The sequence below is a fragment of the Echeneis naucrates genome, chromosome 11, assembly GCF_900963305.1.
Source record: "Echeneis naucrates chromosome 11, fEcheNa1.1, whole genome shotgun sequence".
In the NCBI taxonomy this organism is placed as follows: Eukaryota; Metazoa; Chordata; class Actinopteri; order Carangiformes; family Echeneidae; genus Echeneis; species Echeneis naucrates.
In genome coordinates this window covers 9,352,315-9,377,241 of record NC_042521.1, presented here as the reverse complement: position 1 = coordinate 9,377,241, position 24,927 = coordinate 9,352,315, and the positions used below count along the sequence as shown (strand labels likewise).

At 40.9% G+C, this 24,927-nt stretch overlaps 4 protein-coding genes across 5 annotated transcripts; 2 read left to right on the top strand and 2 right to left on the bottom strand.

The window, feature by feature from the left end:
* The first annotated feature begins 3,224 nt into the window (after positions 1 to 3,224).
* azin1b (antizyme inhibitor 1b) lies at positions 3,225 to 9,586 on the top strand. Its single transcript, XM_029513802.1, has 11 exons — positions 3,225 to 3,394; positions 4,283 to 4,426; positions 4,859 to 5,057; positions 5,238 to 5,411; positions 5,667 to 5,839; positions 6,109 to 6,322; positions 6,461 to 6,535; positions 6,828 to 6,993; positions 7,208 to 7,317; positions 7,880 to 8,097; positions 8,190 to 9,586. Exons 3-11 carry the CDS (start codon positions 4,956 to 4,958, stop codon positions 8,263 to 8,265), a joined length of 1,308 nt encoding a protein of 435 aa, XP_029369662.1. The 5' UTR covers positions 3,225 to 3,394; positions 4,283 to 4,426; positions 4,859 to 4,955; the 3' UTR covers positions 8,266 to 9,586.
* A 2,636-nt stretch (positions 9,587 to 12,222) lies between these two features.
* Positions 12,223 to 19,721, top strand: adnp2b (ADNP homeobox 2b). The gene is made up of 4 exons (XM_029514680.1): positions 12,223 to 12,459; positions 13,253 to 13,374; positions 15,325 to 15,429; positions 15,674 to 19,721. The coding sequence occupies exons 2-4, from the start codon at positions 13,267 to 13,269 to the stop codon at positions 18,629 to 18,631; spliced, it is 3,171 nt and encodes a 1,056-aa protein (XP_029370540.1). The 5' UTR covers positions 12,223 to 12,459; positions 13,253 to 13,266; the 3' UTR covers positions 18,632 to 19,721.
* A 172-nt stretch (positions 19,722 to 19,893) lies between these two features.
* On the bottom strand, positions 19,894 to 21,768 carry ggcta (gamma-glutamylcyclotransferase a). Its single transcript, XM_029514681.1, has 4 exons — positions 21,578 to 21,768; positions 20,898 to 21,043; positions 20,674 to 20,806; positions 19,894 to 20,380 (listed from the first exon to the last, which is right to left on the bottom strand). The coding sequence occupies exons 1-4, from the start codon at positions 21,692 to 21,694 to the stop codon at positions 20,231 to 20,233; spliced, it is 546 nt and encodes a 181-aa protein (XP_029370541.1). The 5' UTR covers positions 21,695 to 21,768; the 3' UTR covers positions 19,894 to 20,230.
* Positions 21,769 to 22,256: 488 nt separating this feature from the next.
* Positions 22,257 to 24,769, bottom strand: snrpd1 (small nuclear ribonucleoprotein D1 polypeptide). 2 transcript variants are annotated; one of them, XM_029514576.1, is made up of 4 exons: positions 24,641 to 24,769; positions 24,002 to 24,075; positions 23,187 to 23,258; positions 22,257 to 22,553 (listed from the first exon to the last, which is right to left on the bottom strand). In XM_029514576.1, exons 1-4 carry the CDS (start codon positions 24,652 to 24,654, stop codon positions 22,477 to 22,479), a joined length of 237 nt encoding a protein of 78 aa, XP_029370436.1. In that variant the 5' UTR covers positions 24,655 to 24,769; the 3' UTR covers positions 22,257 to 22,476. The 2 variants fall into 2 exon arrangements, with proteins under 2 accessions (XP_029370436.1, XP_029370435.1); XM_029514575.1 differs by having other exon boundaries at positions 22,279 to 22,553; positions 23,187 to 23,378; positions 23,999 to 24,075.
* Positions 24,770 to 24,927: the final 158 nt, after the last annotated feature.

Here is a 24,927-nt window from a genome sequence, read left to right as displayed (position 1 = left end):
AAGTAGTGCGCCTGCGCGAAGGCTGCTTGCGCGTTGTGCTGCCTTCACGTGACCCATTTCCTCTGAGCTTCCGTATCCGTCACATCGATCTATCTATCGATATATAGATTGGAAAATAGAATGACTATACACTATGGACAAGATGAGTTTGCTAAAAGTCAAGTTAATTATAAGTTATTATCCTAAGTTAAAAGTAAATTATTAAAATATGCAAATTACTGAACAGGTTGATACTTGAAACGCTACTGTAATTGTTATTATTGATGATTAACGGTAAATCCTTGTTATGCTGCCGTCGTTTTATTATCTTTATAGACAGCTGAGTATATTTTGAATTCCCTATGAGGGGATTTGCAATGATTTTATTATTTGATGATATTTTTAGACCTAACCTATCTGAGTTATATAGTTTTTTCACGTTTTAGTATCTGCTGTTTGATTTCCTTCATTTGCTGCAATTGTTAAGAAGCTTGTTATTTTTGACAGCGCTTGAAGGCAGCATGTGTTTGTTTTGACAGCTCGGTCAGTGCCTCTCAGTACTGACCTCCTCTGGTGAGATGTCATTACTGCATCACTTCACAAGAACTGCGGGTCACACGAAATGTCAACAGCTGCTTTAAAAGATATTCAACTCTTTCTCGTATTTTTAAAAGTCACTATCGTATCATTCATAATAATAGAATTTTGTGTAATATTAATAATGAATTATTATATAATTATTAATGATTATATTGTCAATCTGATATTAATTTCTCGTGTTAACAAAACATACACAAACAAGGATCCCTTAAATTAGTTTTATAAAGAATAGACCTTTTCCTTTTTCACTTAGCACATTTTTACAAAAGTAAATAATGTTATAAATTGTAATGATAATGTCTTTGATAGCATCATTATAACTGGGGTACAACACCAATGTTAAAGTTATTAGTAACATACGCTTTTGCCTTTTTAAATGAAGCAAAATGCTTAATACAGTGAGCAGACTTATTGAAAATATTAATCAACAATATGTGTTTTCACATCACACACCGTTCCCTTATCCCCTCCAAAAATGTCATTTGTGATGTTTCTTTCTAATTAAAATACAAATATTGGCTGGAGTGACTCTGTTTAGCCACTCTAGTATTATTTACACTGTGACGAGTTGTCTTATTGAAACCTTCATGGTTTGGAGAATGTTTTAAATTTAGATTTGTGGGTGTGTTGGTATAGTGGGAAGAGATTATTTATGCTGTTAAGCATTTACATCTGTTCCCTCTGGGTACAAATTGGGCTTCCTTGCTAAAGACAGTGAAAACATTCACCTAAAGTCAGCGGAACTGCAGCACTAAATCCGATTTGCTCCTGCGGTCATGGACTTCGGTGAGAACGTTGAGGCATATACTTTACTTCATTACTTTATTACTTTGTACTTTACATTGTTGCATATCTGATTAAAAATGAAAACAACATGAGACCCGCTTAGAAGAATTAACAAAATTTTTCACCAAGTCACATAAATAAAATTACAATCCAAAATACTTTTATTTTAAACAGAAAATATTGCAATCATGTCTCTGAAAATCTCTGGATCACTGGATTTTATGAACACTTTGAGTTTGTTGTCATTCGTCTATGATTTATGGTTCTGTTAAGGACATTATTTTATGTCCTATATTGTGCAATGTTTACTAATATAGACTCAATTGAATGTCCAAAAGATATTTAGAAACTGGTATGTGAAAATTAGAAATGCTCAGCCCAATCTGATTAAGCTATTCCGGCAGTTTCAGGGCTTTAGGGCCATCAGCATGACTGTGAAGAGTGAATCCATATATTTAAGTTTCAACCAGTCTCTTACTCTCTGGCCAGAGAAAATGAGGCCATCCAGCTGAGATACTTCAAAATGTAGTGTCAGATTTCTTTCACGGGGTCTCTTGTTGTTGTTGTAGTTTTAGTTAATAGTCTGGTGTTTTCTAGGCATTGCTATATTATGCACACTGTGTCCTTTGGAGGGACAGAAAAAAACAAGATAAAAGCAATAGGACAAAAAATAAACAGAGACATAAATGAAACCCATGCAGCATGTTGTGCCAGAATCTCAGAAACACAAGTCATACGACTGAGGCGGCTGCAGGGTGATTTTTTGTACCAAACTCCTGACTATCATGGCTGATGAAATACATTTTGCTAAATGAACTTCAGTTCAAACTAGATTGCATAAAACATTAAATCATCAGAGTTAAAATAAGGTTGGGAGTGAGTGTGACAAGGGCTTAGGGTCTAATCAACAAAATATTCAATAAGCGCTTGAATTTTAATCATCTTAATAATCCCTCACATTCCATTAAAACAAGTAGGAAAGTGTCAAAAACCGAAAAACGGCATACTTCTGGTTTTTGTTGCCTGTGAGTGTGTTAAATTTTTGTGCTTATGAACCTTTAGTGTCTTCAAGACTCCAAAAAGCATCTAAATATTGTCCTTTTATTTATTGAATTTAAAGATGAAAATCAATATGAAAATCGTCTAGGCATCTGCAAATGCCTAACAAGTTGTTGGGGCTAGTGATTATTTGTCATGTTGATACTTTCCTCATATTTAGTCTTTTCCTAGTGTGTAAAATCTATGCATTTTAATTTCAGCACTCACGTGTATGTTAAGGTAATACAGACAATATGCTATGAAAACTTTTTACTTACATAATTTTTTACAATAGGATTTAAGCTATTATTGAACATACACTCATATATAGGATAACTTCCTCAAGCTAAAATTTGCCTGAGCTAAACTAACTTCACAAAACAGGCATATCCCATGGCCACACCTTCATGTTTACAAAAGATTATTGTTCAAATAACTTTGAAAATCCATTAAAGAAGTACTTTCTTTGACAGAAAAGTGCGTGGGAAATAATATTGAAAATGTAGATCAATGTTGAAATGTGTGTTTTCTTCAAAACATAAACGATAACAGGTGGAATAATAGCATGTTCCATAAAAACAAGAGCAGCAGGCTGCAGGGCCGATGGACTTGAACCAGTGTCCATCTATGGAAAGTTTATGGTTATGTAACGACCGTAAACATCACACATCTACCGGGGCTTCTACGGCTCCTCGGAAATACATATTTGGGATGAGCTCAAAAATACACAAAGTGGATTGGTGGATCTGAACGCCAGGCCCCGCCCCCGGGCCGTTCATTACCTTTTGCACTTCCCCTGCTCGGCTCCGGTAGTTCTCCGCCCACCAGCCGATAGACGAGACGCTGACCGACCGACCGACGCTCGTTCCTCATCTAAACATATGGCAAAAATAGCCCTCTTTCTTTCTTGTATCGTTGTCCCCACCACTCTTTAAAAATTCCGCCGAAAAAGAGAAGACGATTTTCCAAAACATTCTGGCCGTTATCTCACGTAAGTACAGCGGGATACTTGACTTCCTTGGATTGGGCAGGCGGATTTAACATGGCGGGCTGCTCTTTCTGCCTTCTTGCCACACATGACAGACCGAGTCATTGAATTCTGGCTTTTTGGAGTTGTATTAAGGCTGGATTTCCAGCTCATACTAGAAACGTTTGGCCATCTGAGTACCTCGGTCTAGCCTTTACTTGCTCACTGTGGAGGTCTGCCTGGGGATTTTTAACACAATACAGCTAACAGGCGTCTCAGGTCGACGGACAGTCGGCAGCCAGCTCAACGTTAGCGCCGCTCTCGTTAGCCTAAATCTCTCAGCGCCGCCTTTCCTCATGACGGTGTTTCCTGAGTCCCGGGCAGCCGCAGTTATTAGTGTTTAATACAGCCGCTAACACCACCTGTGTGTTACCATAACGGGTTTGTGTTTTGTTGTGGTGACGCATCACATTAATAGTATCTCTTTTGTCAAGTTGTTACACTACTTGCACCACTGCTGCGCATGCGCGTGTTGTATGTAGGCAGTTACCGCATGATGTGAACTTTGGGTGACTGAAAACAGACAGCTGGAGTATTGACGATGAGTCACTAATGAGATGTTGGTTATTTGTTGAGTTTAAAGACGGGCATGGTACCTAAACCGGTGCGAGACTTGCGTAACACACTGTTTATGCTGTTGGAAGTGAAACTGCTGTGGAAACAAGTTAAAGAGTTGCAGTCTTTAACGCATAATGTTAGACTCTTTAACCTTTAGTACAGATCACCGACTGTCGCTAAAGGCAGTGCATTTCATGTGTGTGTCCCCCCGGTGTTAAGCACGTTGTTAATGTCTTCATTTTACATTGTTATTCCTGTGTGTGAGATCTCATATGATGTGTGTTTGCCCCTCAGGGCTCCCCTGTCTCTGTACAGGTGTATGAGCGCTACCCGGAGGGCCTAGGGGCAGCTCTTTACCGGGAGCACTTTGACTTCAACGCTGAGCCACCTTGGGATCCTAGCTGATAGTGGGACAGGTCCATCTCCTGACTTGTCCATGTGAGTGACCCAGTGTCTCTCTATACACACACACACGCTTGCTTTTGCATATACACCTGTAGCAAAGTCCAGGATCATTGTGTCCTCACTAGATTTTGACATACAAATCCCTGTGGGAGTAAACAAAGGTTTGTATTGGGTTTAAAGCTCAATGAGGAACTGACGTTTAAGCATTAACTAATTATACTTATGTAAGAATGTTTTTTGTCATTTTTGAGACCAATAAAGCAAAGAAACTGTTATACATATTTGTAATATATAATGTACACAACAAGTCTTGTTTTACATTCAAAGAAACTTCATTCATATGTTAAATGTTGGTTTTTGCATAGAAAGACATTTGGAAGCAAAATGTAATTTTATTTCTTATTAAAATATTAATTGTCATGGTCTTTTTTTTACCCCCCCCCCCCCCTTTTTTTTTTTTTTCAGTTTGTTGCATACCGGCAGGACCCCATTGGCTCAGTCGTGACCCCTTGACTTGTCTATCTGTTCTTTATGATTGTCGGCTCAACGGAATACGGTTAAGATGAAAGGACTTGCTGACAAACCCAGCTACATAATTGAACTCCTGGAGGGAGGAGTGACCCTAGAAGATGTCATTGATGGACACATCTATGAGCAGGCTCTGGTCAGTTCAGCTTGCGAGCCTTTCATAGTTGCTTTCAGATGAAATTGACAAGCATACATGACGGTGATGATGATGGTGCTTTAATTTGATACTTAACGGGTCTTCTCCTGTTGAAATTTAACATGTTAAATTCACCTTGACCCAAATACACTGGTGCTTGGTGTATTTTTGTGTTAACAGGTGGAGAAGAGTGCCTTTGTGGTGGGGGACCTTGGTGCCCTGATGCGACAGCATGCACACTGGCAGAGCATCATGCCAGAGCTGCAGCCCTACTATCCGGTCAAGTGTAACAGCAGCCCCGCAGTCATCCAAGTGCTGGCCTCCTTAGGCCTAGGCTTCATTTGTACCAACAAGGTAAATGGACTTCCCAGAACCTAATAGAGGCAGCTTTGACACTGTTTATTCAACTGTTCATTGTCTTATAGTCTTATGGTAGTGCTGGAAATTTGGGGGCAATTCCGTCACAAGCACTCAATGGATTACTAGTCAACTGATGAGTTATCTTTTCATCTTGCCCAACACACTTGAAACCTTTTTATTATTTTAATGGGGATTTTAGATTTTGCTCCATTAAATTATCTAATGTGTCTATGTCCTCTTTCCCCTTAGGCTGAAATGAACTTGGTGCTGGAGCATGGCGTGCCACCAGAAAACATAATTCTGTCAGGTGTTTGCAAGCAGCTGGCTCACATCAAGTACGCTGCCAAGAACAACATCCAGCATCTTGTGTTTGAAAATGAGGCAGAGTTGTCCAAGATTTCACGTCAATACCCTACTGCAAAGTAAGTGATCAAATTAAGCAGACTTCTTTGGGTTAAATTCTAATTCTTTTCTATGAAACTGACCAAGGAGTTAAATTTTTGACATGAATTAGCTCTTTTTTACTTTGGGCATAAAATTAAGACCAGTTGTGGAAGACTTTGCTAATGTAAATAAGATATTTGTGATGACAGATATTCTATTTGTGTTTTCAGCCCTGGCTGATTAGGGTATTTTCTCCTTATTATTTATTTTTTTTTTCCTTAATTTATTTTTTCCCCCTTCCCCCCAGGCTGCTGCTGCAGCTGACCACTGAGGCCCACATGGCAGAGACCAGCATTGCCTTCGGCTCCTCTCTTAAGAGCTGTAGGCACCTGCTGGAGGAAGCCATGGAGTTAGGAGTCCAGGTGGTGGGAGTAACTTTCCATATTCCCAGTTCCTGCCAAGACCTGCAAGAGGCTTACACCCATGCCCTGTCAGATGCCCGTTGTGTGTTTGACATGGGGGTGAGTACTGTCTCAGAAAATGTCTTTTTCATTTAAAAGATGTCAATTCAAGATAATTTTTTTTAAACCTCAGTGCCTTTTTATATCTTGGAAGATTTTGCATTAGGGATAACTTAGTGTTTGTCTGTGTCTGTTTAGGTGGATCTGGGCTTCAACATGAACATCCTGGACATTGGTGGTGGTTTTACTGGCTCAGAGTCTCAGCTGAAACAGGTAAGTGGTTAATGGCTGTTCAGTGATAATTTCGGGTCCATAACTGCTTTCCATCAAATTTAGTTTGAAATCTTTAGATAGTCTGTGAAATGAAAATGCGCCTTCCTTTTTTTCTGGCCTGAAAGTGTAAACACTAACTGAAAAACGTGCAAGTGTTCCTCAAATCCTCACATTCCTCACCAACATTATTATAAGTTTTGTTACTTATTATTTCATTTTTATTTCAGCTTTTAAAATGATTGATGCCTAAAGCCTTTTTTCCCCCAAACACTCATATTTGCTGTGAATGCAGGTTGAATCTGCAGTCAGGCCGTTGCTCGATGCTTACTTCCCCCCACTGTCTGGAGTCCAAGTTTTGGCTCAGCCAGGCAGCTTCTACGTGGCCTCTGCTTTCAGCCTGGCTGTCAATGTGATTGGCAAAAAGTTGTTATCCAGCCACTGGGACAGTCTAGCTCAAGGCAAGTTTTTGTATTCACTCATAGCTTCTCTTCTCTCTGAAATCCAGTTGCATTTGACTAGAGTATCTTTAATTTGTCTGTATTATTTATTTGTTTATTTATTGAACACATAGCTGTTGCATAATAACTTAAAACACTAGAGGTCAAGTTCCACTCTGGAGACCTCTGTGGATAATATTCTGCATTTTTGACACTGTCACTCACTGATTCACAGGTGAGAACAGTCAGGATACTGAGTTCCTGTACTACATGAATGAAGGTGTTTATGGCCCATTCAGTCCCAAGCTCATGGGAAACTCCTTTGCTGCGCCGTCAGTGCATAAGGTTAGTCGGCCTCCACCCAAACGTCAAGGCTGGGTCAAGCATCTGATAGCAGCTCATATTGTATTGGGGAAAAAGGGGTCATGCATTGTGAGCATTTGAGTTCATGGCACGGTTCTGATCTTGTTTCCTTAAAGAGCATACATTGAATCTGGCTTTTCCACACAAGCAATACTATTTAAAACACCCTGTTGTCCTGATGTGATGTGATACCTACCATAGTATGTGACAAACAAAGAAAATCACCTGCCAAATTGGGACCGCGATAAGACATGATGCATTTGTTCTCCACAATCACAAAATAACATGAAGTGATTGTGGAGAGCAAATGACAATGTGATATATAAGCTGAGTTGCAAATAATAATACTGTAGTTGAATATGCAACAGTAAAATGGGATTTTGTTAATGTTTTTATAGCATATTCTTCATGTATACAGAGTTTCAAAAGTATGGTTATTGCCATGTTTTTATTTTGTCATTAACTTGAGCAAAAAAATCAGTTTAAGAAGTTACTTTTGTCATTTCTGTGTATATGATTTGATGAGACCATTTCTTTTCTCCAGCATGTGCTCTGCACTGAGCAGACAGTGTATCCCAGCAGCCTTTGGGGCCCGTCACTTGACCAGCTGGACCAGGTGGTGGAGCGCTGCCTGTTGCCTGAGCTCAGTGTGGGAGACTGGCTTCTCTTCTCCAGCATGGGAGCATGTGGCCTGGAGGAATCCACCTGCCTCTCTGGCTCTCCCCAGTTGCCGATCTATTACACTGTCTCCACCTCTGATTGGTGAGTACAGTGAACTCATCTGTTGATGCAAATTTTGGAAGAGAAGCATTCTTCCACAGAGAACTGATCTTAGTTTTTGGTATTGCCCACAGGTACGAAATGCAGGAGGCTGGTGTGGCACTGGACAGTGCCATGAAGAATTTCTCCATGGTCCAGTACAGTGCATAGCTACCTTCTAGCCCTGTCCCATATAGTATTGCGCTGATGACCTGTAGCCTCTCCTTTCACTATGTGAGCAGAGGGGTCAGTGTGGTATTTGGAACAAGGGGGTAAATGTGGTCAACATTCCAGCCTCCCTGGAAAACGCAGTGTCCTATCATTTCTTCCAGGAATTTTTTTTTTACCGCTAAAAATGGGGGAAAAATAGGTTATTTGATACCTCAGTTGTCTAAAGTTATATCTGGAAGATAATCTTCTTACTTTTGCTCCTCCCTCTGATGGACCGCAAAAAAAATTGTCAGCTAAAAGAACTCCAGCCCAAGCGTAAATGACATTATGCAACAAAATGGATGACTCTTTGGAGATGGGTCCCCCCCCACATGTTTGGGGTGGTTTGTTTCCTAAGTAAAGAAAATTCAGTTTACAAAATGTACAATTGATTTAAATATCATTGATCACCTCTTGACAATTGTGTAAATCTTGTATCTGTTTAATACACATACATTTTGTCTGTAGATGATTTTTGAAGTGTTGAAAAGAATCGATGCCTTGTGTGGATTCTGTACTTCAGACCCCTCACTTTGCAGAGTTTAAATGAAATTATGACAATGATGTAACCTATTTCTATACTGCAGTTCTCCTCAATGCATTTTATTTATTGGATTCAGATATTACAGGTGGCATATTTAAAGCTCTGCCTTTAAGTATGTTTTGCCAAGGTATTATGCTGTGGCCCATAAAAGAGTGTTTTCCTGATTTAAGATATTGATGTTTTGTTTTGTTTTTTACGCTACATGGATAAGTGTGCTGTGATTGCCATTTGTGACCTCTGTGGTTTCCCTTTACTCAAAAGGCTTGAAGGAATTGCTGTGGGAGATACCTCTCACACTGAACTATAGCTTGAATGCAGTGAACCTGCATACACCTGAATGCACTCCCTGTCTTTAATAGAGAGGTTAATCTGGTTTAAAATGCACAAAATCTTTTGTAGGTTTTAGACTCACATGTCTATATCTCTAAATTAAGACATGTTAGTTGTACACAGCCCTCTCAGAGGTAGTGCAAATGATAAATGCCAGACTTCTCCTCATGCCTCTCTAAATTATGAGGGACATTCTGCACAGTCTCTTGTACATCTAAATCTCTCATGTCTATTGATATTAAAGGTGACCTGCAGTTTTTAAAGAATCCTGCCCTTGTGTTAAAAATGACTAATGTATTAATTACTTGCTTGTCTAAGGCACTAATGGACCATAGCCTATTTTGACTGTAAATTGTGCTTGTTAGTAATGAAAGTGATTAATTTAATACATTTCTGACTGAAATCATATATTGTGTATGTGTGATCTTTGGCATTGAAGGTTTCACAGTTGACTCACTGCATGTATTGGATAAAGTTTCACTGTTGTTCCTGATATTCAGATGGTGTGTGTGTGCGTTGCTGGTTCTGAATGTGAAGAAGCAATTCTGTAAACGTGAATTAGGGCTGCTCAGTCTTTTTGTAGCATAGTGAGATCTGAGCCATAGAATATATATCTGTAAATTTTTTCTTGTTTAGACATGGCTCTAACTCCATTTATAAAGAAACAACCAAACAACTCCTTATCACAGAACTGTAGTTTACATGTTCAATGCAAGAGGCCTTTATGGCTCATATGTCCTAAACTTTTAATGTTTTTGATGACCAAAGGAAAATATAAATATAAAGTATAATTTAAGCCACAGGCAATCAGACCTAGTACTGGATGCATAAAATACTGTTCAACAATGATATTAGTCATTATTATTTCAAGATTCGTATTGAGTCCTAATAGGACAGTGATGAAATATCCTTGAAAAGAAGTTTTGGTTACATTTTACTGAATGTATGCTCCAGGATCAAATATTTGGATGGGTGAGCACACACTAAAGTAACTCAAATCAGAAAACAGCATTTAATAAGTATTATCAGTGTTTTGTTAGAACACGAGCATGCTCATGAGCTTTGAGGCCAAATACAACATACTGTAATCTGTATACATTATCATTAAATCTTTTTCACCCGTACATCACAGTATCTATATATAAACTTCATTCCAAAGCCCTTTTCAAACCAACAGCCATCTTTAATTTTAATGGAATAAATGAAGGTACCAGTGAATGTCCGGATCAATATATTGGGTAGGCTGGCTAGCCAGAGTTTTGGTTGTTTGTTGTTATTGTGTGGAAAGCACCTTGACATGAACGTTGCACACTGACGCTGCTCCCCATCAGACCACTATCTAACTGTACAGTATGACTTATTTATACCATATATAGCTAATGCAAAATTTGTAGCATTGGCCTTCCTGGATATTGAATGTGAGAGTGGATAACAACTGGGGGAAACTTTGGTCTAAGAGGAGTCATTATAACTCCAATTAGGTGTCTTGTTCTCATGCTTCAGTTTATACACCCACTGCATGTTACAATCAGAAAGTATACCTCAGAGTTTATGATGATGATGAAACAGCTGTCTCCCAGTGGCAAAGCAACCACTCAAGAAGCAGTAAAGAAAGAAACAAAATTTAAGTCTTCAATAAAGATGACTGAGGAGCAACTGTCTTCATGCACACAGTCTGTTCAGTATGGCAGCGTAACTATTGTGAGTTCTCATTGTCGGTTGGCTGATGGGTTTGATTGCTCAATTTTGACCAAAGGGAATCTGACCAAAATATACCTTTACTCACCACTAAGTGGGTTTAGAGATGATGTAATCTAAGTGTTGTCCTTCAAAAGTCTTACCTTTGGGATACGGCTTCTTTGCCTTGGTAAGAAATACTGCAGTGTAATCAGCTGCAGTACAGCCATCGTGTTCGCTTAAATCTGTCAATGTCTGTATTCCTCTTTATGGCCACAAAGTAAAATCACTGTGATTTGCATTACGAGACCAGACGGCACACTGACTGATGTGACCTGGTTAGTCTATTTCAAATTTTGGTGCAATGAACACTGAACTGCTTCATGCCTCAGAATTTCGATGTAATTTTGCACAGTCATGATAAGATCTGACAGATCATAACAAGAGGTATATATAGCATAGTTCCAAATAGATGAATGCATATATTAACATCTGGATATGTTGTAGTGTGTAGTACCGATAAAATCATTCAGATGTCAAAAATTTCCATTGTTATGGATTGTTATCGCAAGGAACTCAAAATCAGCAGTTGACCACAAAGAGCTTTGGACTGGAAAAAAACCACACGGACGCTTTAATGAAGTGTTGGTTTGTCTCGTAAAAGAAAGTAACCTTTATTTGTGAAGGCCGCCTTTTAAATTGGGACTCTAACAGGTGTCCTGGAGGGCGGACATGTTTGTTTGTTTGGGAGGCTGAACGAGATTTTTTAACTTTTACTTAGGATAACATTGGGAAATGAAGTTTTCCTGCTAACATTGTCCCCACCTTGTTGTAGCTAGCCCTGCCGTTATCGTAAACACTGACCATGTGGAAAAGTCCTGACAGCTTTGAGCATGCTAGCCCAAACTCATCTCCCCAATCAACCCCACTCTCTCCTATCAAAATGGTGGGTCGAGATAATTGGCCAAAAAAAAGTAGCATGATATGACGTCACAGCAGACGGACCACCCATTTAGCTCATTTTCTCGACAGCTCATTGGTTTGGCTTAGTCATGTACCACGTGACTGCCAGTGGGGGGTCGCAGTAGCCCCGCCCCTCCACCTAGCTATCTGTTGCAGGACACAGAAATCCAATTAACAAGCCAATTACCGCAGGAAACCGGAAGAGTCCTCCGTGGACTGCCTGCCGGACGGCCCGCGGCTGATGGAGACGGCGGAAGGACGGGAGGAAAAACTTCTTTAGCTTTTAGGCTCAGACGCCTCCCATTGGTCAGTTTGTGCAGTATGCAAATGAGGACGGCTACGTCAGATCCTGAACTTGAGCGCCATATTTTTCCTCAATAGGGGAAGAAAGGGACAAAAGCGGACCAAAAAAAAAAAAAAAAATTGTTTATCCGCGGAAGGATTGACAAACGCCAGCTCTCCCGCCGAGCCGCGGTTTCCTCCCGTCCGTGCCCGCCGACAGAGGATGCCGGTCGGATGAGTGTGGCCGGGCAGCGCTAGCAGCGGACGCAGCTTGTCGACACACAGTTGCGGGCCGGTGGAAGTGCACAACGTCGGAGGCGGCAACGCAACAACTAACGCTAAGTGGAAAAGCAGACGAGGTAAATACACGCGGGGAGGCTGAGGGCGTCTGCGGGAGGAGGGAGCGGCGTGGCCGGCTCCGTGACCCGGCTGCTGTCAGCAGGAAGCCAGCTGCGATCAGAGGAGCCCACACACAAACACACACCGGGGTTAGCATGTGTGCTGCAGTTTGTGGGTCATTTAATCCGCACACTCACTTTCACTACCTCCACATAAAGTTCAGCACACTTCTGCGTTTCCACGCAGTCTAAAAGTGTGAGATCAGCTGTTGCACAGTCGCTGTTGTTTTGAAGTGTGCTGCTGTCATGCTCGTGCAGACACAACATTCACGTCGTATTTCAGCCATGCTGAGATTTTTATTGTCATTATGGGCCATTATCTTTAGGCTGTTCTTTACTGTTTCTCTGCTTCGTGGAGTCCACAGCAGCTTCAGAAGTCCTTTAGCGGGATGACTTGATGAAATTGCACATCGTGGACATCTGGTCAGCAGACTTTTGCAGAATTCAGGCAGATTTAATAATCATGCTGCTTTGTTGGTGTATACACTTCACACACAGGTTTGCTCTGATGATTGTATCAAATTTTGCTACTGTTTTCCATCTGTGTTGTGTCCAGTTTGCTATGAATTATACCAAACATATGTGAGGCAGTCTTTTAAAAAGAATGGAAACTAAGAAATTAAGATAATGATGACTCAGGTACATTTGAAATTCTGTAAATATTTATAATAAAATCTAATGAAATTACTTTTTATTGTAGCATCAGAGTAATTATTTGTGTTAATGTTAAATAACAATTCATTTCTCTCATTAGGTTGGTGAGGTATAATGTATCAGGTTCCAGTGGGAAATATTGACAAGATCAGAAAGGCACGCAAGGCTGTGAAAAACATCCTTGGTGAGATCGGCCTGGAAGACTGCCAAAACCGGCTGAAGGTATGGTTAACATTGGACCAGAAATGAAAATATCTTTAATATTTATGTTGACATGAGCTCTACCATATTACGTCATTAACATGGCTCATAAAACAGACTGTGTTCCACAATAGCTCAAAAATGACTAAGCCTGTGTTCTTTTTTTTTTTGAATACACACCCTTGTGATGATTTCTATCTATCACAAACTATCAGCTATCTTCAGATTAAGGTCTTGTCACATTTAGCTTGAGAGTTTGTTTGTTCTAATAATGACACATGTAAACATCACTATATAAAACATGGTAGTGAAATCATGGAGTTGTTGCTTGCTGACCTACGGTTGTAAAAGTGAAGAAATGCATATTAGCTTTAACATGTAACATACACGTGGGTTTTGTAACCTGACGGTTACTTGACTTTTAATACCCATTTAAGACAGTAACATAAGTCATGTGTCAATACTGTTTATTTGTAATATTGGCTATTGATACAGTCAGCACTATAGCATTGGAACCACCTGACAGTTCAAAAATGATATTGAATTAGATTGAATAATGTTGTTGAATTTACAGTCTGATCATTTAAATACACGCTATAAGAAATCTGATATGAACTTTATATGATGATAAAATAAGAAAGCTGTGCAGAGGGTTTTTTCTTTGGTTGTTATGGAAACCAGGTGGGGGTTGAGCATATGATGTCATATATAGCAGGACTACTATATGACAGTATTGTTACTATTGCTGTTTTTATTGCTCAGTGCGGTGATTTAGCTTGATTAGTCAGATATTTGTAAGTTTTTCTGGATGCTGTGGTTAGTTTTTTAAGACAGATTAGATACTTTACTGTTTTACTGAGGTAGAAGATAACTTTGCTTTCAGTTCAAACTCTAACAAATGAAAATACTCACTTTCGACATCAGTTGCATCCAGATAAAATAAATGCAATCAACTGTTACTTCTATGTAGTGAATGGGTGGATAAAATAACAAAAGGCGCATTCACACCTACAGTTCTAGTCCATTACCTACTCTAGTGGGTGGAGGAGAGCTTCGACGGATGGGGATACTGCATGCTAAAGGGCGATTTAAGATACTGCTGGCGGTAGCAGTATCACCAGTAAAACTGGCTTAAGTGAAAGTCAAAAGACTCCGGCAGTCTCTTAAAAAGCAGATCAAGTCACAATCTCATTTTGACAAATTGTGTTAAGGCACACAAGGAATATCACACAAAGGAGTGTAACAGCTATCTGATGAAACGAGTAGAGATGATAACTGGCCAGCTATCCACAATGGTTAGCATCTAGATTTAGCAAGCGGTTGAGCGAGCAAACCCATTTTGTGCAAGTGATATGTACTGTATGGTAAGTATTTATTTTACATGTTACTAACGTTTATAATGTTACCAAAGTTATGTCCACAAAGAGCCACCTTCTGCACCTGCACCTTCTCTCGGAGGACTGCAGCTCCCTGTACCTCTGGCGATAAAGTCCAAAAGCTTGGCTGCTCCTTTGTTTGAGAACGCCGGTCTATGTCCAAGGATACTGTCCAGAGCGTCGTACCATTTTCTGTCGGAACCACTTTTGTTGTAGTGGTCTTTTAATATCTTATAGTCTTGCTTTAACTTATTGATCTTCTCTCTACACTGTTCTGCCGTATGGTGAATGCCCAACAAAGCTAGCTGAGAAGAAATGCCAGCAAATATCTTTGTGTTACACTCACTGGAATCAAAATCCCTTTGTATTTCCTCTGTAGAATACAGGCTCAGTAAAGCCTGAACTTCACCATCCGTCCATTTTTTTTTTTTCCCTCTCCATTGATTTTTCTCCATTTGCTCTTCTTCTTTCTTCTGTGTTTATTCAGCAAACGCTGTTAACAGGTTTTTTTTAAAATGGCGTTTAAATGCAGGAGTTTACATAACAATTTATATTATATCAGAGATTTATTTACTGTTTATTGCTTACTGTGCAGGAACTCAATAAAAGCTCTGGCAAAAACCCAGATGAAGATGAGGCTTTTCAGGAAACTGAATGGATTGATTTCACAGATGGATACAGTACGAGACAACAGAAAAAGGTGAATATAGCACTTTACCCCTGTTGAGAACTTTAATGATCAGATCAGTAGCTAGTTTGAGTGATTATTTATTTATTTAAATTTTGAAGGTTGGCCTGTAATTAGAAACCAAATAGATTTCTTGTGGATTACAATGGCCTATTTAAAAAGTGGTCATTGTCTCAGATGGGTGGGTTGGTGGAAGTGTTAGTCTTTACACACGTCTGTACAAATGCTAACATTTTCTCCTCTTCTTTCCTTCCAGTGGCCTTATCGGTCTCGATCTCTGTGCTGTAATCTGTGCAAATATTCTTCACATAACATCTACAACTTCAGGAGTCACGTCTCACGCTGCCATGGATATGTTCAGTCCTTCTGTGCGCTGGCACCCTGTTCTCAGTGCCTCTTTATCAGCCACCCCAAGATTGTTAAGAAGCATATGCTGTTCTTCCACGCCAAACTTCCCACCCATGTACAGGCACCAAGGGAGACGTCTTTACCCACCCATCGTGGAAACGAGAGGTATCAGTGTCGAAGATGTGGATTTCCAAACTCTTCTATCTTTGCGATAAAGAAGCACATTATTCTAAAGCACCTGGACAGTTTGGCAGAACAGTATATCGGTTACAGATTACATATTCAAGGGACTACATCTATTAAGATCTACTGCTGCAAAGTGTGCAAGTTGAACGCTGGAAACCTAGACCAAATGTTGCATCACATGCTGGTTGAGCCATCGCATTATACAGTCAGCACACAAGTTCAGAGTATGATTCATGAAAACAAAAACTACACAATTAAACCAACACCCAATGGGAATGGTGTATTTGTGACTTTTCCAAGTATTGCTCCCAAGCCACAGCAACCTCAAACATTCAACAGTAAGTCCTTGGTTTTACCAAGTAATGGCCAACCTCCTGGGACTGTGGTGGCATTACAGCAGCTACAAGGAACTACAAACAGTACCACTCTAATATGTGCCCCTGGAACTAACCAAGCTTTTCTCCCACCTCAAGCGTCAGCGCTAGTGCAGCTAGCTAGCGCTGAGGCCAAGGGTTTGCTCCAGCCTGGTGCCACAATAGCCCTCCGAAGTACTTTGCCCCAAGGACCATCCATGGTCCAGCTTCCCACTGTGTCGAACATGGCTCTGAAACCCGCAGCAATGGCTATAGCCCCTGTCCCTGCCCCTGCCCCTGTCCCGGTCCCTGTCCAAGTCCCTATCCCTTCCTCTGCTCCTGCACCTGCTCAACCACAACAGACTCCACAAGCGCAGCAGATTCTCGTTCCATCGGGACTACAGGCCAACATAGCAGCTGGAGCTGGGACTGTACATAAGCCTGCTTTGGTCACACAAAACGCATCAACAAACCAAATTGCCCTACAAGGTACAATGCTGACTTCTCAGTCTCTTCTGAGTCACCTGATCCCGACTGGCAGCAGGGTGAATGGCATGCCCACATACACCTTTGCTCCCTTGCAAGTAGCAATGCCTGTCTCTCAAAGCACAAGCACTCCTACCAAAGCTGTTGAGCAAACAAGCAACTCCTTACCACAAACTAAGAAATGGATTACTTGTCCCCTTTGCAATGAACTTTTCCCTTCCAATGTCTTTGACATGCATACAGAGGTCGCTCACCAGACAAAATCTGCTACATCCAAGTCAGAAAGTGTGGCGGCCCGAGCAGCATTCCTGAAGAAAATGCCAGACAAAACTGTCAAATGTTTAACGTGCAAAATCCTTCTGTCAGAAAAGAGTGTCTTCCAACACCTGCTGCATGGGTTGAACTGCTTATACTGCTCGGCATTGTTTTTTTCAATCAAACAGCTTACTGAGCACGTAAAACAGCACAATCCCACAAGCAAGGCATACTGTGATTTCCTGAGGCAGAAGTACAGGGTCTACTCAAAAGGTGTTGGGGGAATCCTCTTCCCTTACTTCGATGTTACCACCACTGCACCAAAAGAGGTCCTTGGAGACACAGAGGTCAATCTGGCTCTGGTCACAAATTCACTTGATCTGATCTTCTTCAAGTTGCAGCCCAGCAGCCAGCCAGAAATCTGCTCCGCACCAGTAAAAGTCAACAGTGCATACTGTCCCTTCTGTGATGAAAAATTTCAAAATGAATCAAAGCACCTGCAGCACCTGAAACAGAAACACTTTGTAGCACCCACTATACATGCCATTCTCAAGACAGAGGCATTCAAGTGCATATACTGTAATGGGGTGTACACAGGAAAGGTCACCCAGCAGGCCGTAATGCTTCACATTCAGCGATGCCGATGCTCCCCAAAACAACCTCCACCGCCTAAACCTACAGCTGCAGCTGCAGCACCACCACCACCAGCCCCACCAGCCCCACCACAGCAACCCCCACAACTGTTGCAGCAGCAGCAACAACAGCAACAACAACAACAGCAACAGCAGCAGCAGCAACAACAACAACAACAACAGCAACAACAACAACAACAGCAGCAACAACAGCAACAAAAACAACAACAACAACAACATGCTCCAAAACCAGCTCAGCAACTCATTCAGCCATCTGGACTCTACTTTCTTCAGGTGCCACAAGGGCTGACTACGAAACGAACGATAGCTCCACGGGTGGTTTCCACTGTTGCCACAGCAGGGCGTATAGAAACAGAAACAGAAGCAGAACTGCAGTCCAAGAAGAGGCTGGAGGCTGCATTGAGGCAGGTGATTGAAGCCAACAAACGAGAACGAGAAGAAAAGGCAGCCATTCGGAAGAAGCGAGAGCAGGAGAAGTTTGTGCCTCTTCCAGAGCCCGAGATCCAGATCGACCCCGCAGTGAAGTTGGCTTTGGAGCCGACACCAGTTGAGCGTCGCTGCAACGAGGAGCGCAGAGACTTTATATCGAAATACTTTAACCGAAACCCCTACGCGACCAAAGCAGAGACTGATGAGCTGTGCAGGAGGCTGTCGCTCACCAAGGCGGAGTTGGCAGCCCATTTCAGCAAGAAGCGCAGCAAGTGCATGAAAAGTCTAAAGAGGAACACGGCGGCTGTTCTGCTCGGCTTCAACATGACCGAAGCGAACAAACTGAAGCACAACCTTATTGTCCCTGAACAGCAGCCCGCTGATCCCGCAGAGCAGCCGCCCCCTGATAAAACAACAGGGATAGAAAATTGTGGGGCTAGACCAGAACCAATGGATCACAGTGGAAATGAGAGAGTTACTGAGGAGGCAGAGCAGATGGAATGAGCTAAATAATTAGTCAAAATGTAATAATCAGAGAATGGCAAATAACTAAAATGCAAAATGTGTCCATAATTAAAAACAGAACAAAACCTTAATATTTAAAGATGGCCTTTTGTGTTGACAGTCACTGGAGCAGTTTACCATGTTGTGGATTTGGTGTAATTCGAACACACACCTGCACAGGAGGGCAGTTTTATTAATGTAGCATAAATTAATAGTGCTTTGTCTGACTTCAGTATGTTGTCAATGACTCTAATTTCCACATAAATGCAGAGCTAAGTTGTGATGCTATCAAACATACAAAATATATAAACATAGTGATTATGGCGCAACACACTGAGCTGCAAAAATATTTAGCTGGTTACAATCTCTCATTGTACCATGTTTACTGACTCAGAAGCACTCATTGGCACCTGATTTCTTTTTTTGGTGTTTGGTTGGTTTAATTATTTAAACCTGTGTGTACAAAACTATTTCCATTTCTTGTCAGCAAATATTGGGACTTAAGTGCACAAAGATTTGAGTTATGTTACCATTTCCTTCACACATGGATTCCCTTGCTTTGTTATAGACATTTGGACCTATTTCAGTCATAAAGCATACACAGTTTCATCATTGCATTTCTGAATGTACTGTCAGTACATTTAAACAGGTAAAGGGGAATGATCTCCTACTCACCAGCTACCAAAAACCATTTAGGTGGATGCTCACTTGGCAGTTTTGAAGCCAAATTCTCAAGAATGTATAAATGTGTGAGCTATGAAGGTGCTGGACTCCCGGAAATAATAAGCAAATATTGCTTGCATGAGCTTTTTGTTTTACTGTCAGTTGAAATTTTAATTTGTGCCATTGTGAAACCTACCTATTTGCATAGATTTGTGGAAATTTAACCTATAGATTCAACAAAGCATAAAATGTGTTACTGGGTGTTGATTCTGTCATCAAAAATCTTCTGTCCTCCTGACTGCTGTTTTTTTGTACTATACTTACATTTTCTATAATTCCTAGAGGATCAAAAATGTTGGGAGAGGTAAAAATTCTCATTCTGTCCAAGACCACTGTGTTGTTAATAATAAAGTGGTTTCCTTTTCTGTTTTGATTTGTTAATTTTTATTTTCGATTCGTAATAAACTATATAATTTTTAATGCGTTTAAGCACTCCATATTTCTTTCAAACATAACTGACCTTGAAAATCTCCTGTCTCTTCCTACATCCTTTTATCAGCAGGAAGAGAACAGTTGAAGTCATAATAAAGGCAATGGAAGAGCTTTTCATCCATTTAATATTCCTCAGAATATACTTTCTTTACCAAAAACATTTGATTTTCCATTATAGTGGCTCAAAAACTAAATACATTTATCATGATACTTCTCAAATAAAGTATTCAGTCATTTATTAGTCAAAAACCCAACTCAAGGTCCACTTCGTAGCTTGTTATACTTTGTTATCCTTTGATATGAATATAATTAAGTATTGCGCTATTAAATACATATGGCTGGATTATGGTCATGAGTGGATCTTGAGGCTATCAGATTTTCAGGCAGCATCTATTAATAATTGACCTTTCCGTGAGGTTGAATTTGTCATTGTTGATTCCAGGTTCAAGCAGAAACATTTGCGGAGCTCAGTTTCATGGATGTTTGGATTTGATCGAGGATAGAGGGGCCGTTGTAGTTGTTGGTTTGAATGACCTCCAGTTTCCTCAGGTACTCTGCTGGGAGGTGGTTCTGCTCTGCACCCAGACACACCACCTAATGCAGAACACACAAACATGACCCTGAATATTTTGATGAAGTAGCAAAAATATTGGACTACATCAAATTGTGGGAACGCGTACCCCTGGGGGTATTTGAGGACACTCCAGAGGGTACATGAGATTTTTTTTTTTAAATATATGTTCAAAATAGCACAATTCAGAGGTTGTTTACAAATGGGTTAGTGTTTTTAATTCAAATAATAATTACAGGGGCTACTGAAAAGGGTTGAGAACCACTGGACGGCCATGTCCGGTCCAGTGTGCGTTTGTGTCTTTGCGTGTATGTACCTGCTTGTATTGAGGAGAGGGAGGAGACGCATGGAAATTGATCAACTGATAGGTCTTGCAGGGAACTGGTCCTTTGTCAGTGTCCACTGAGACCTCCAGGCGGGCGTATATTCCCTTGCTCACCCCCTCCTGGCTGAGGACAGATAAGGAAAAATGCAGTGAAAATGAAATGGGCCAATAATGACAGCTGGTGTGATCGCTGAGTTGTCATGTGTTTGTCTCACTTGTCAAGGCTTGTAAGGTGTTCGTTCTTCAAAGTCCAGATCACCCCCCAAACGTCGGAGCCTGGGCTGAATTTGATGGTCGCCACCCCGCCATGCCAGGCGTTTTCCACATGTTGGCCCCACAGGCCAAAGGTCAGCTCGTAGTCCTGCATCCAAACACACAGAGGTTGATGTGGGGTCAGGACGTGTAGGCCCTTTGGAACAAATGGCTCTTTATCCCGTTGATGTAAAGAAGGCGGTTTGTGTTTTCTGGTCATTTCGGTGGACCAATGTCTAAAAAATATGGACAGTCTGGGTCCAATGTGTTTCCATTACCGGCCGCTGGCTCCGGTCCAGGCTGAAGCACCTCGGAGTTGTTTTTTGTCTGTTTCCTCAGTTAAACTGTAAAAATGGAGCAGGTTGGTATGAACCGGACTGTGAACACAAACATCGACAAAGAACTGCAGCTGTTTTTAATCAGCTCAGGTTTTAACTCCTGGAGCTCTGTCTTCCTGTTGGCATCGCTTAATCTCCGATTACGAGTTAAAAGCAGGCGTAAAATATGAACCTCGGTCCTGATTAATCAGCACAGCAGGTATTTTTATTATCCAGTATTATCCATGTTTTGGTGTTAGATCAACTCACTGAAGCGGAAGCGTATCAACCGACAACAATAAATAAATAAATGCTTTAAAGGTTACCTTGAGCCGGCCGGTGGCGTAAAATGTCGCAGAGGGATTCGACATCTGGAGTCTCTCCTTTAACAAGTTACTGCCGAAAGCGAAGTACATGAACCGGCCGCTGGTGACGGCAGACATGTTTGAGTCTTCCCCGTCGGCCACAGGCAGCCGGAGAAGGAAGCGGCGAGGCGGCTGCTGTCGTCTCCGGAGCTCACTCCGATCAGCTGCCGCAGACGGCGCGACGCTTTTATTTGAAAGAGCCATACCGGAAGTTCACTAGACGGTGTCCACAAGAGGACATGTCCAAGTCTCATTTTATTTACTAAGGCCTGCATGAATGATATCTATATATCTATATAATTTGATAAATGATTTGATATAATTTGATGCATGCTATGTGTATATAAAATCTGCCGTGTGCCGCCGATGTAGGAACATCATATATCTATATCTCTCTCTATATATATACATATATAGAGAGAGATATAGATATATATATATATATACACACATACATATATATCTATCTATAGATGTATATATATATGTATATATCTATATCTATATCTATATATAGATATATATATCTATCTATATATCTATCTATATATATTTATATATAAAAAACCAATCCCTTCGACAAACAAATCTTTCTCATGAACTTAAAAATCACCATGCAGGTTATTTATTAAACCCCGTATTGAAAACAAAAGGTAAGAAAAAGTCTGACTTGAAAACAACATAACTGAGTCAACAATGTTCCAATAACACACAATCACGTGGTTTACTCTTTGTAAGGAGCATTTTAATGTACAAAATAAGAAAAAAACAAAAACTGTGGGAAAAAAAAAAATCCTCTGAGAAAAGAAAAATCCTGTACAAACAGCTGGGAGGTCAGAAGCAACTGTATGGCCTGATGATCATCTCCTTGGACCTCCCCGACCTCGTCCCCTTCCTCTGCCACGACCTCGTCCTCTGCCCCGTCCCCTTCCAGCCACTGAGAAGAGACACACCAGCTTAGTGAGCTGCAAACTACAGAAGTATGTGCCATTAAAAAAAAAAAAAAAAAAAACCTTCTTAATTTTTTTTTTTTTTTTTTTTTTTACACGTACACAGAAAGAGTTGAATTATCATAATATTTTAATTTTGCTTTATTTCTTTGATTTGCAGTTGTGAGCTTCAATTTCACAACAACTGCCTTTGTACATCACAATATACTATGAAGCAGAATTTCTGACAGAGAAATCTAGTAGCAAAACTATAAGTGGGTTAAGTTTGTAATCATTGTTCAGACTCTGTACAATATTCACACCATTATACTGCCAAGGACCATAAAGTCTGGTGCCACTAAGGCTCATATTAACCCCTCTCTGGAAGACAAGCAATAGTTAAAGCCCACCGGGTAAGTAAACTGAAGTCCTTAAAGGGGTTTCTAAAACATTAAAACTTTCCTGATGACTGACTGAAGTAAGTCAGATTTCAATCAAGCTGTTAAGTCTCAAGTTCAATAGTGTAGAGTTTATGCTCCTCCAAGTACAACAAAATCTTAGTGAAACATATCCGACGTGAGATTCTGGCGTGTTCTGACCAACATGGCTTTGTTGGCCTTTGTAAATTTGTCCACACTCACCTGCTTCCCTCTTCTTGGACTTGATCTTCGGTTCGATGTCAACAAGCAAGGTGTCCAGTGGGAGGCTGTCGGGAAGGATGAAGTAGCGAATGTTGTTGCCACGGATACTAAGTGACTCCAGCTGAGTGGGCTCTCTGTTTTTCAGGATCATTTTCACCGCCTTCAGGTGAGTGTTCATGCTTACATCAACACCTGCACAAAAAAAAATAAATAAAAAAAAAAAAAAAAAAAAAGGAGGGATGAAGGTGATGGAAATGATAAGACCTCCTGCTTCACACAAATCTGGTGCGAACTGAATTGATCATTTTGGTGACACATTTTAATAAAGCACGTGGTATCTTTGCTTTGTCAAAGAAACTTCAAATATAAAATATGACAGCTTTGTATTTACATAAAAGTGGCCTGGATAGAAAGGGCCAGGAATGTGCTGCAAGTCAATAGCAGGAAAGATTTGATCAGAGCTTTCACAAATCAAGACTTGACTGAGAAACTAGACTGTATCTGTCTCACCCCTTCTCTAATGTTGGTGTTGATGCCCCCCAAAAGTTTATCTGCTATTTCAGTTTGGGCAAAAGTCTTAAAAACCTAAAAACCTTACTGAGAACACTTTCAATGAAATGATCATTTGTGAATGCAAACTACAGCTTCCATGAGAATGATTAAGTCTATTCACTCCAACCATCATGGCCAGCTGAGTCCTGGCAGGACAGCAACCCACAGACCAACCTCAGCTCAAGTCCCAACAAAACTCTCTCATTGAAATTTGAGTCTGGCTCATCTCATCATCAATGTCTTCTCTGCAGCCTCTTTACCTGTGATGGTGCCATGGACCTGGGTGCCATTCTTCAGTTCAATGGTAACCGTCTCATGGCTGAGCTTCATCAAAAACCTGAAAAATGCAGAAGTGTGAATAAGATTAGACCGTGTGAACACCGTCCACCCTGAACTCAGCTGCGGCTAGCCATTGTTAGCCACTAGCTGTGCAGCTCATAGCACCAAAACAAAGGCTCTCTGGTGAAGTGGGACCTTCACTTTCTTTACAGGATCGGTTTCTGGCTTCGATGGTTCCATCATGTCGATGAACGTAAAGCTGGAGCTGAATGAACTTTAGTCCGGGAGAAGCTGAAGGAGACTTGGGCCTACGAGTCTTTTAGCGCCCGTCTGGATACGTTACTGCGAGTCAGCAACATGACGAGGCTAACACCTCAGAGGTTTTACAGCTAAACCCACAACTCTGCGTGCAGTGAGGATATAGTGTGTGTGTTTGTATCTAACAACTTATATCAATATATCAGATTTATTTCCCGGCCATTGTAGCGCCTCCATTCATTTGGCTTCCCGCCTCTTCCTGCCTTTTCTCCGTTAACATCTAACTCCATCCAGCCGGCATCGCTTCGTTTCCACAATTTTTCATCACGGCCCCGGATAAAACAGCTTTTTTCACATCATCTTACCTGACTAGTTTCATGATGGTGACGGACTGCAGACGCAAATCCTCCACCGGACAAAAAAAATTACAGCGCTCAGGTGAAAACACAGGCCGCTGTCGTTCGTCTTACGTCGCGCTAACACGACGTCACGAGGCAGAGAAGAAAAGACGTCACATCGCCACCTTCTGGTGGAGTAGGAGACAGATTTATAGTCTTTTTCTGTCCTGTCAGACATTTTCTTTACAGGTCTCAACATGATAATTCTTTTCAGTCACAAACGCCCTCCCAAAAACTTCATAAAGAAAGTTTAG

Bases quoted from the DNA above. Each gene is read 5' to 3' on its own strand.
- azin1b (XM_029513802.1), top strand. From the start codon at position 4,956: ATGAAAGGACTTGCTGACAAACCCAGCTACATAATTGAACTCCTGGAG. The intron at 5,840-6,108 runs GTAAGTGATCAA...CCTTCCCCCCAG, and splicing joins CGTCAATACCCTACTGCAAA to GCTGCTGCTGCAGCTGACCA. The intron at 6,994-7,207 runs GCAAGTTTTTGT...ACTGATTCACAG, and splicing joins CTGGGACAGTCTAGCTCAAG to GTGAGAACAGTCAGGATACT.
- adnp2b (XM_029514680.1), top strand. From the start codon at position 13,267: ATGTATCAGGTTCCAGTGGGAAATATTGACAAGATCAGAAAGGCACGC. The intron at 13,375-15,324 runs GTATGGTTAACA...CTTACTGTGCAG, and splicing joins ACTGCCAAAACCGGCTGAAG to GAACTCAATAAAAGCTCTGG. The intron at 15,430-15,673 runs GTGAATATAGCA...CTTTCCTTCCAG, and splicing joins GTACGAGACAACAGAAAAAG to TGGCCTTATCGGTCTCGATC.
- ggcta (XM_029514681.1), bottom strand. From the start codon at position 21,694: ATGTCTGCCGTCACCAGCGGCCGGTTCATGTACTTCGCTTTCGGCAGT. The intron at 20,807-20,897 runs GTGAGACAAACA...ATCTGTCCTCAG, and splicing joins CACCTTACAAGCCTTGACAA to CCAGGAGGGGGTGAGCAAGG. The intron at 20,381-20,673 runs GTACATACACGC...GTTCTGCATTAG, and splicing joins CCTCTCCTCAATACAAGCAG to GTGGTGTGTCTGGGTGCAGA.
- snrpd1 (XM_029514575.1), bottom strand. The intron at 23,379-23,998 runs GTAAAGAGGCTG...TTTTTTGTGCAG, and splicing joins GGTCCATGGCACCATCACAG to GTGTTGATGTAAGCATGAAC. The intron at 22,554-23,186 runs GTGAGTGTGGAC...GTCTCTTCTCAG, and splicing joins GTCCAAGAAGAGGGAAGCAG to TGGCTGGAAGGGGACGGGGC.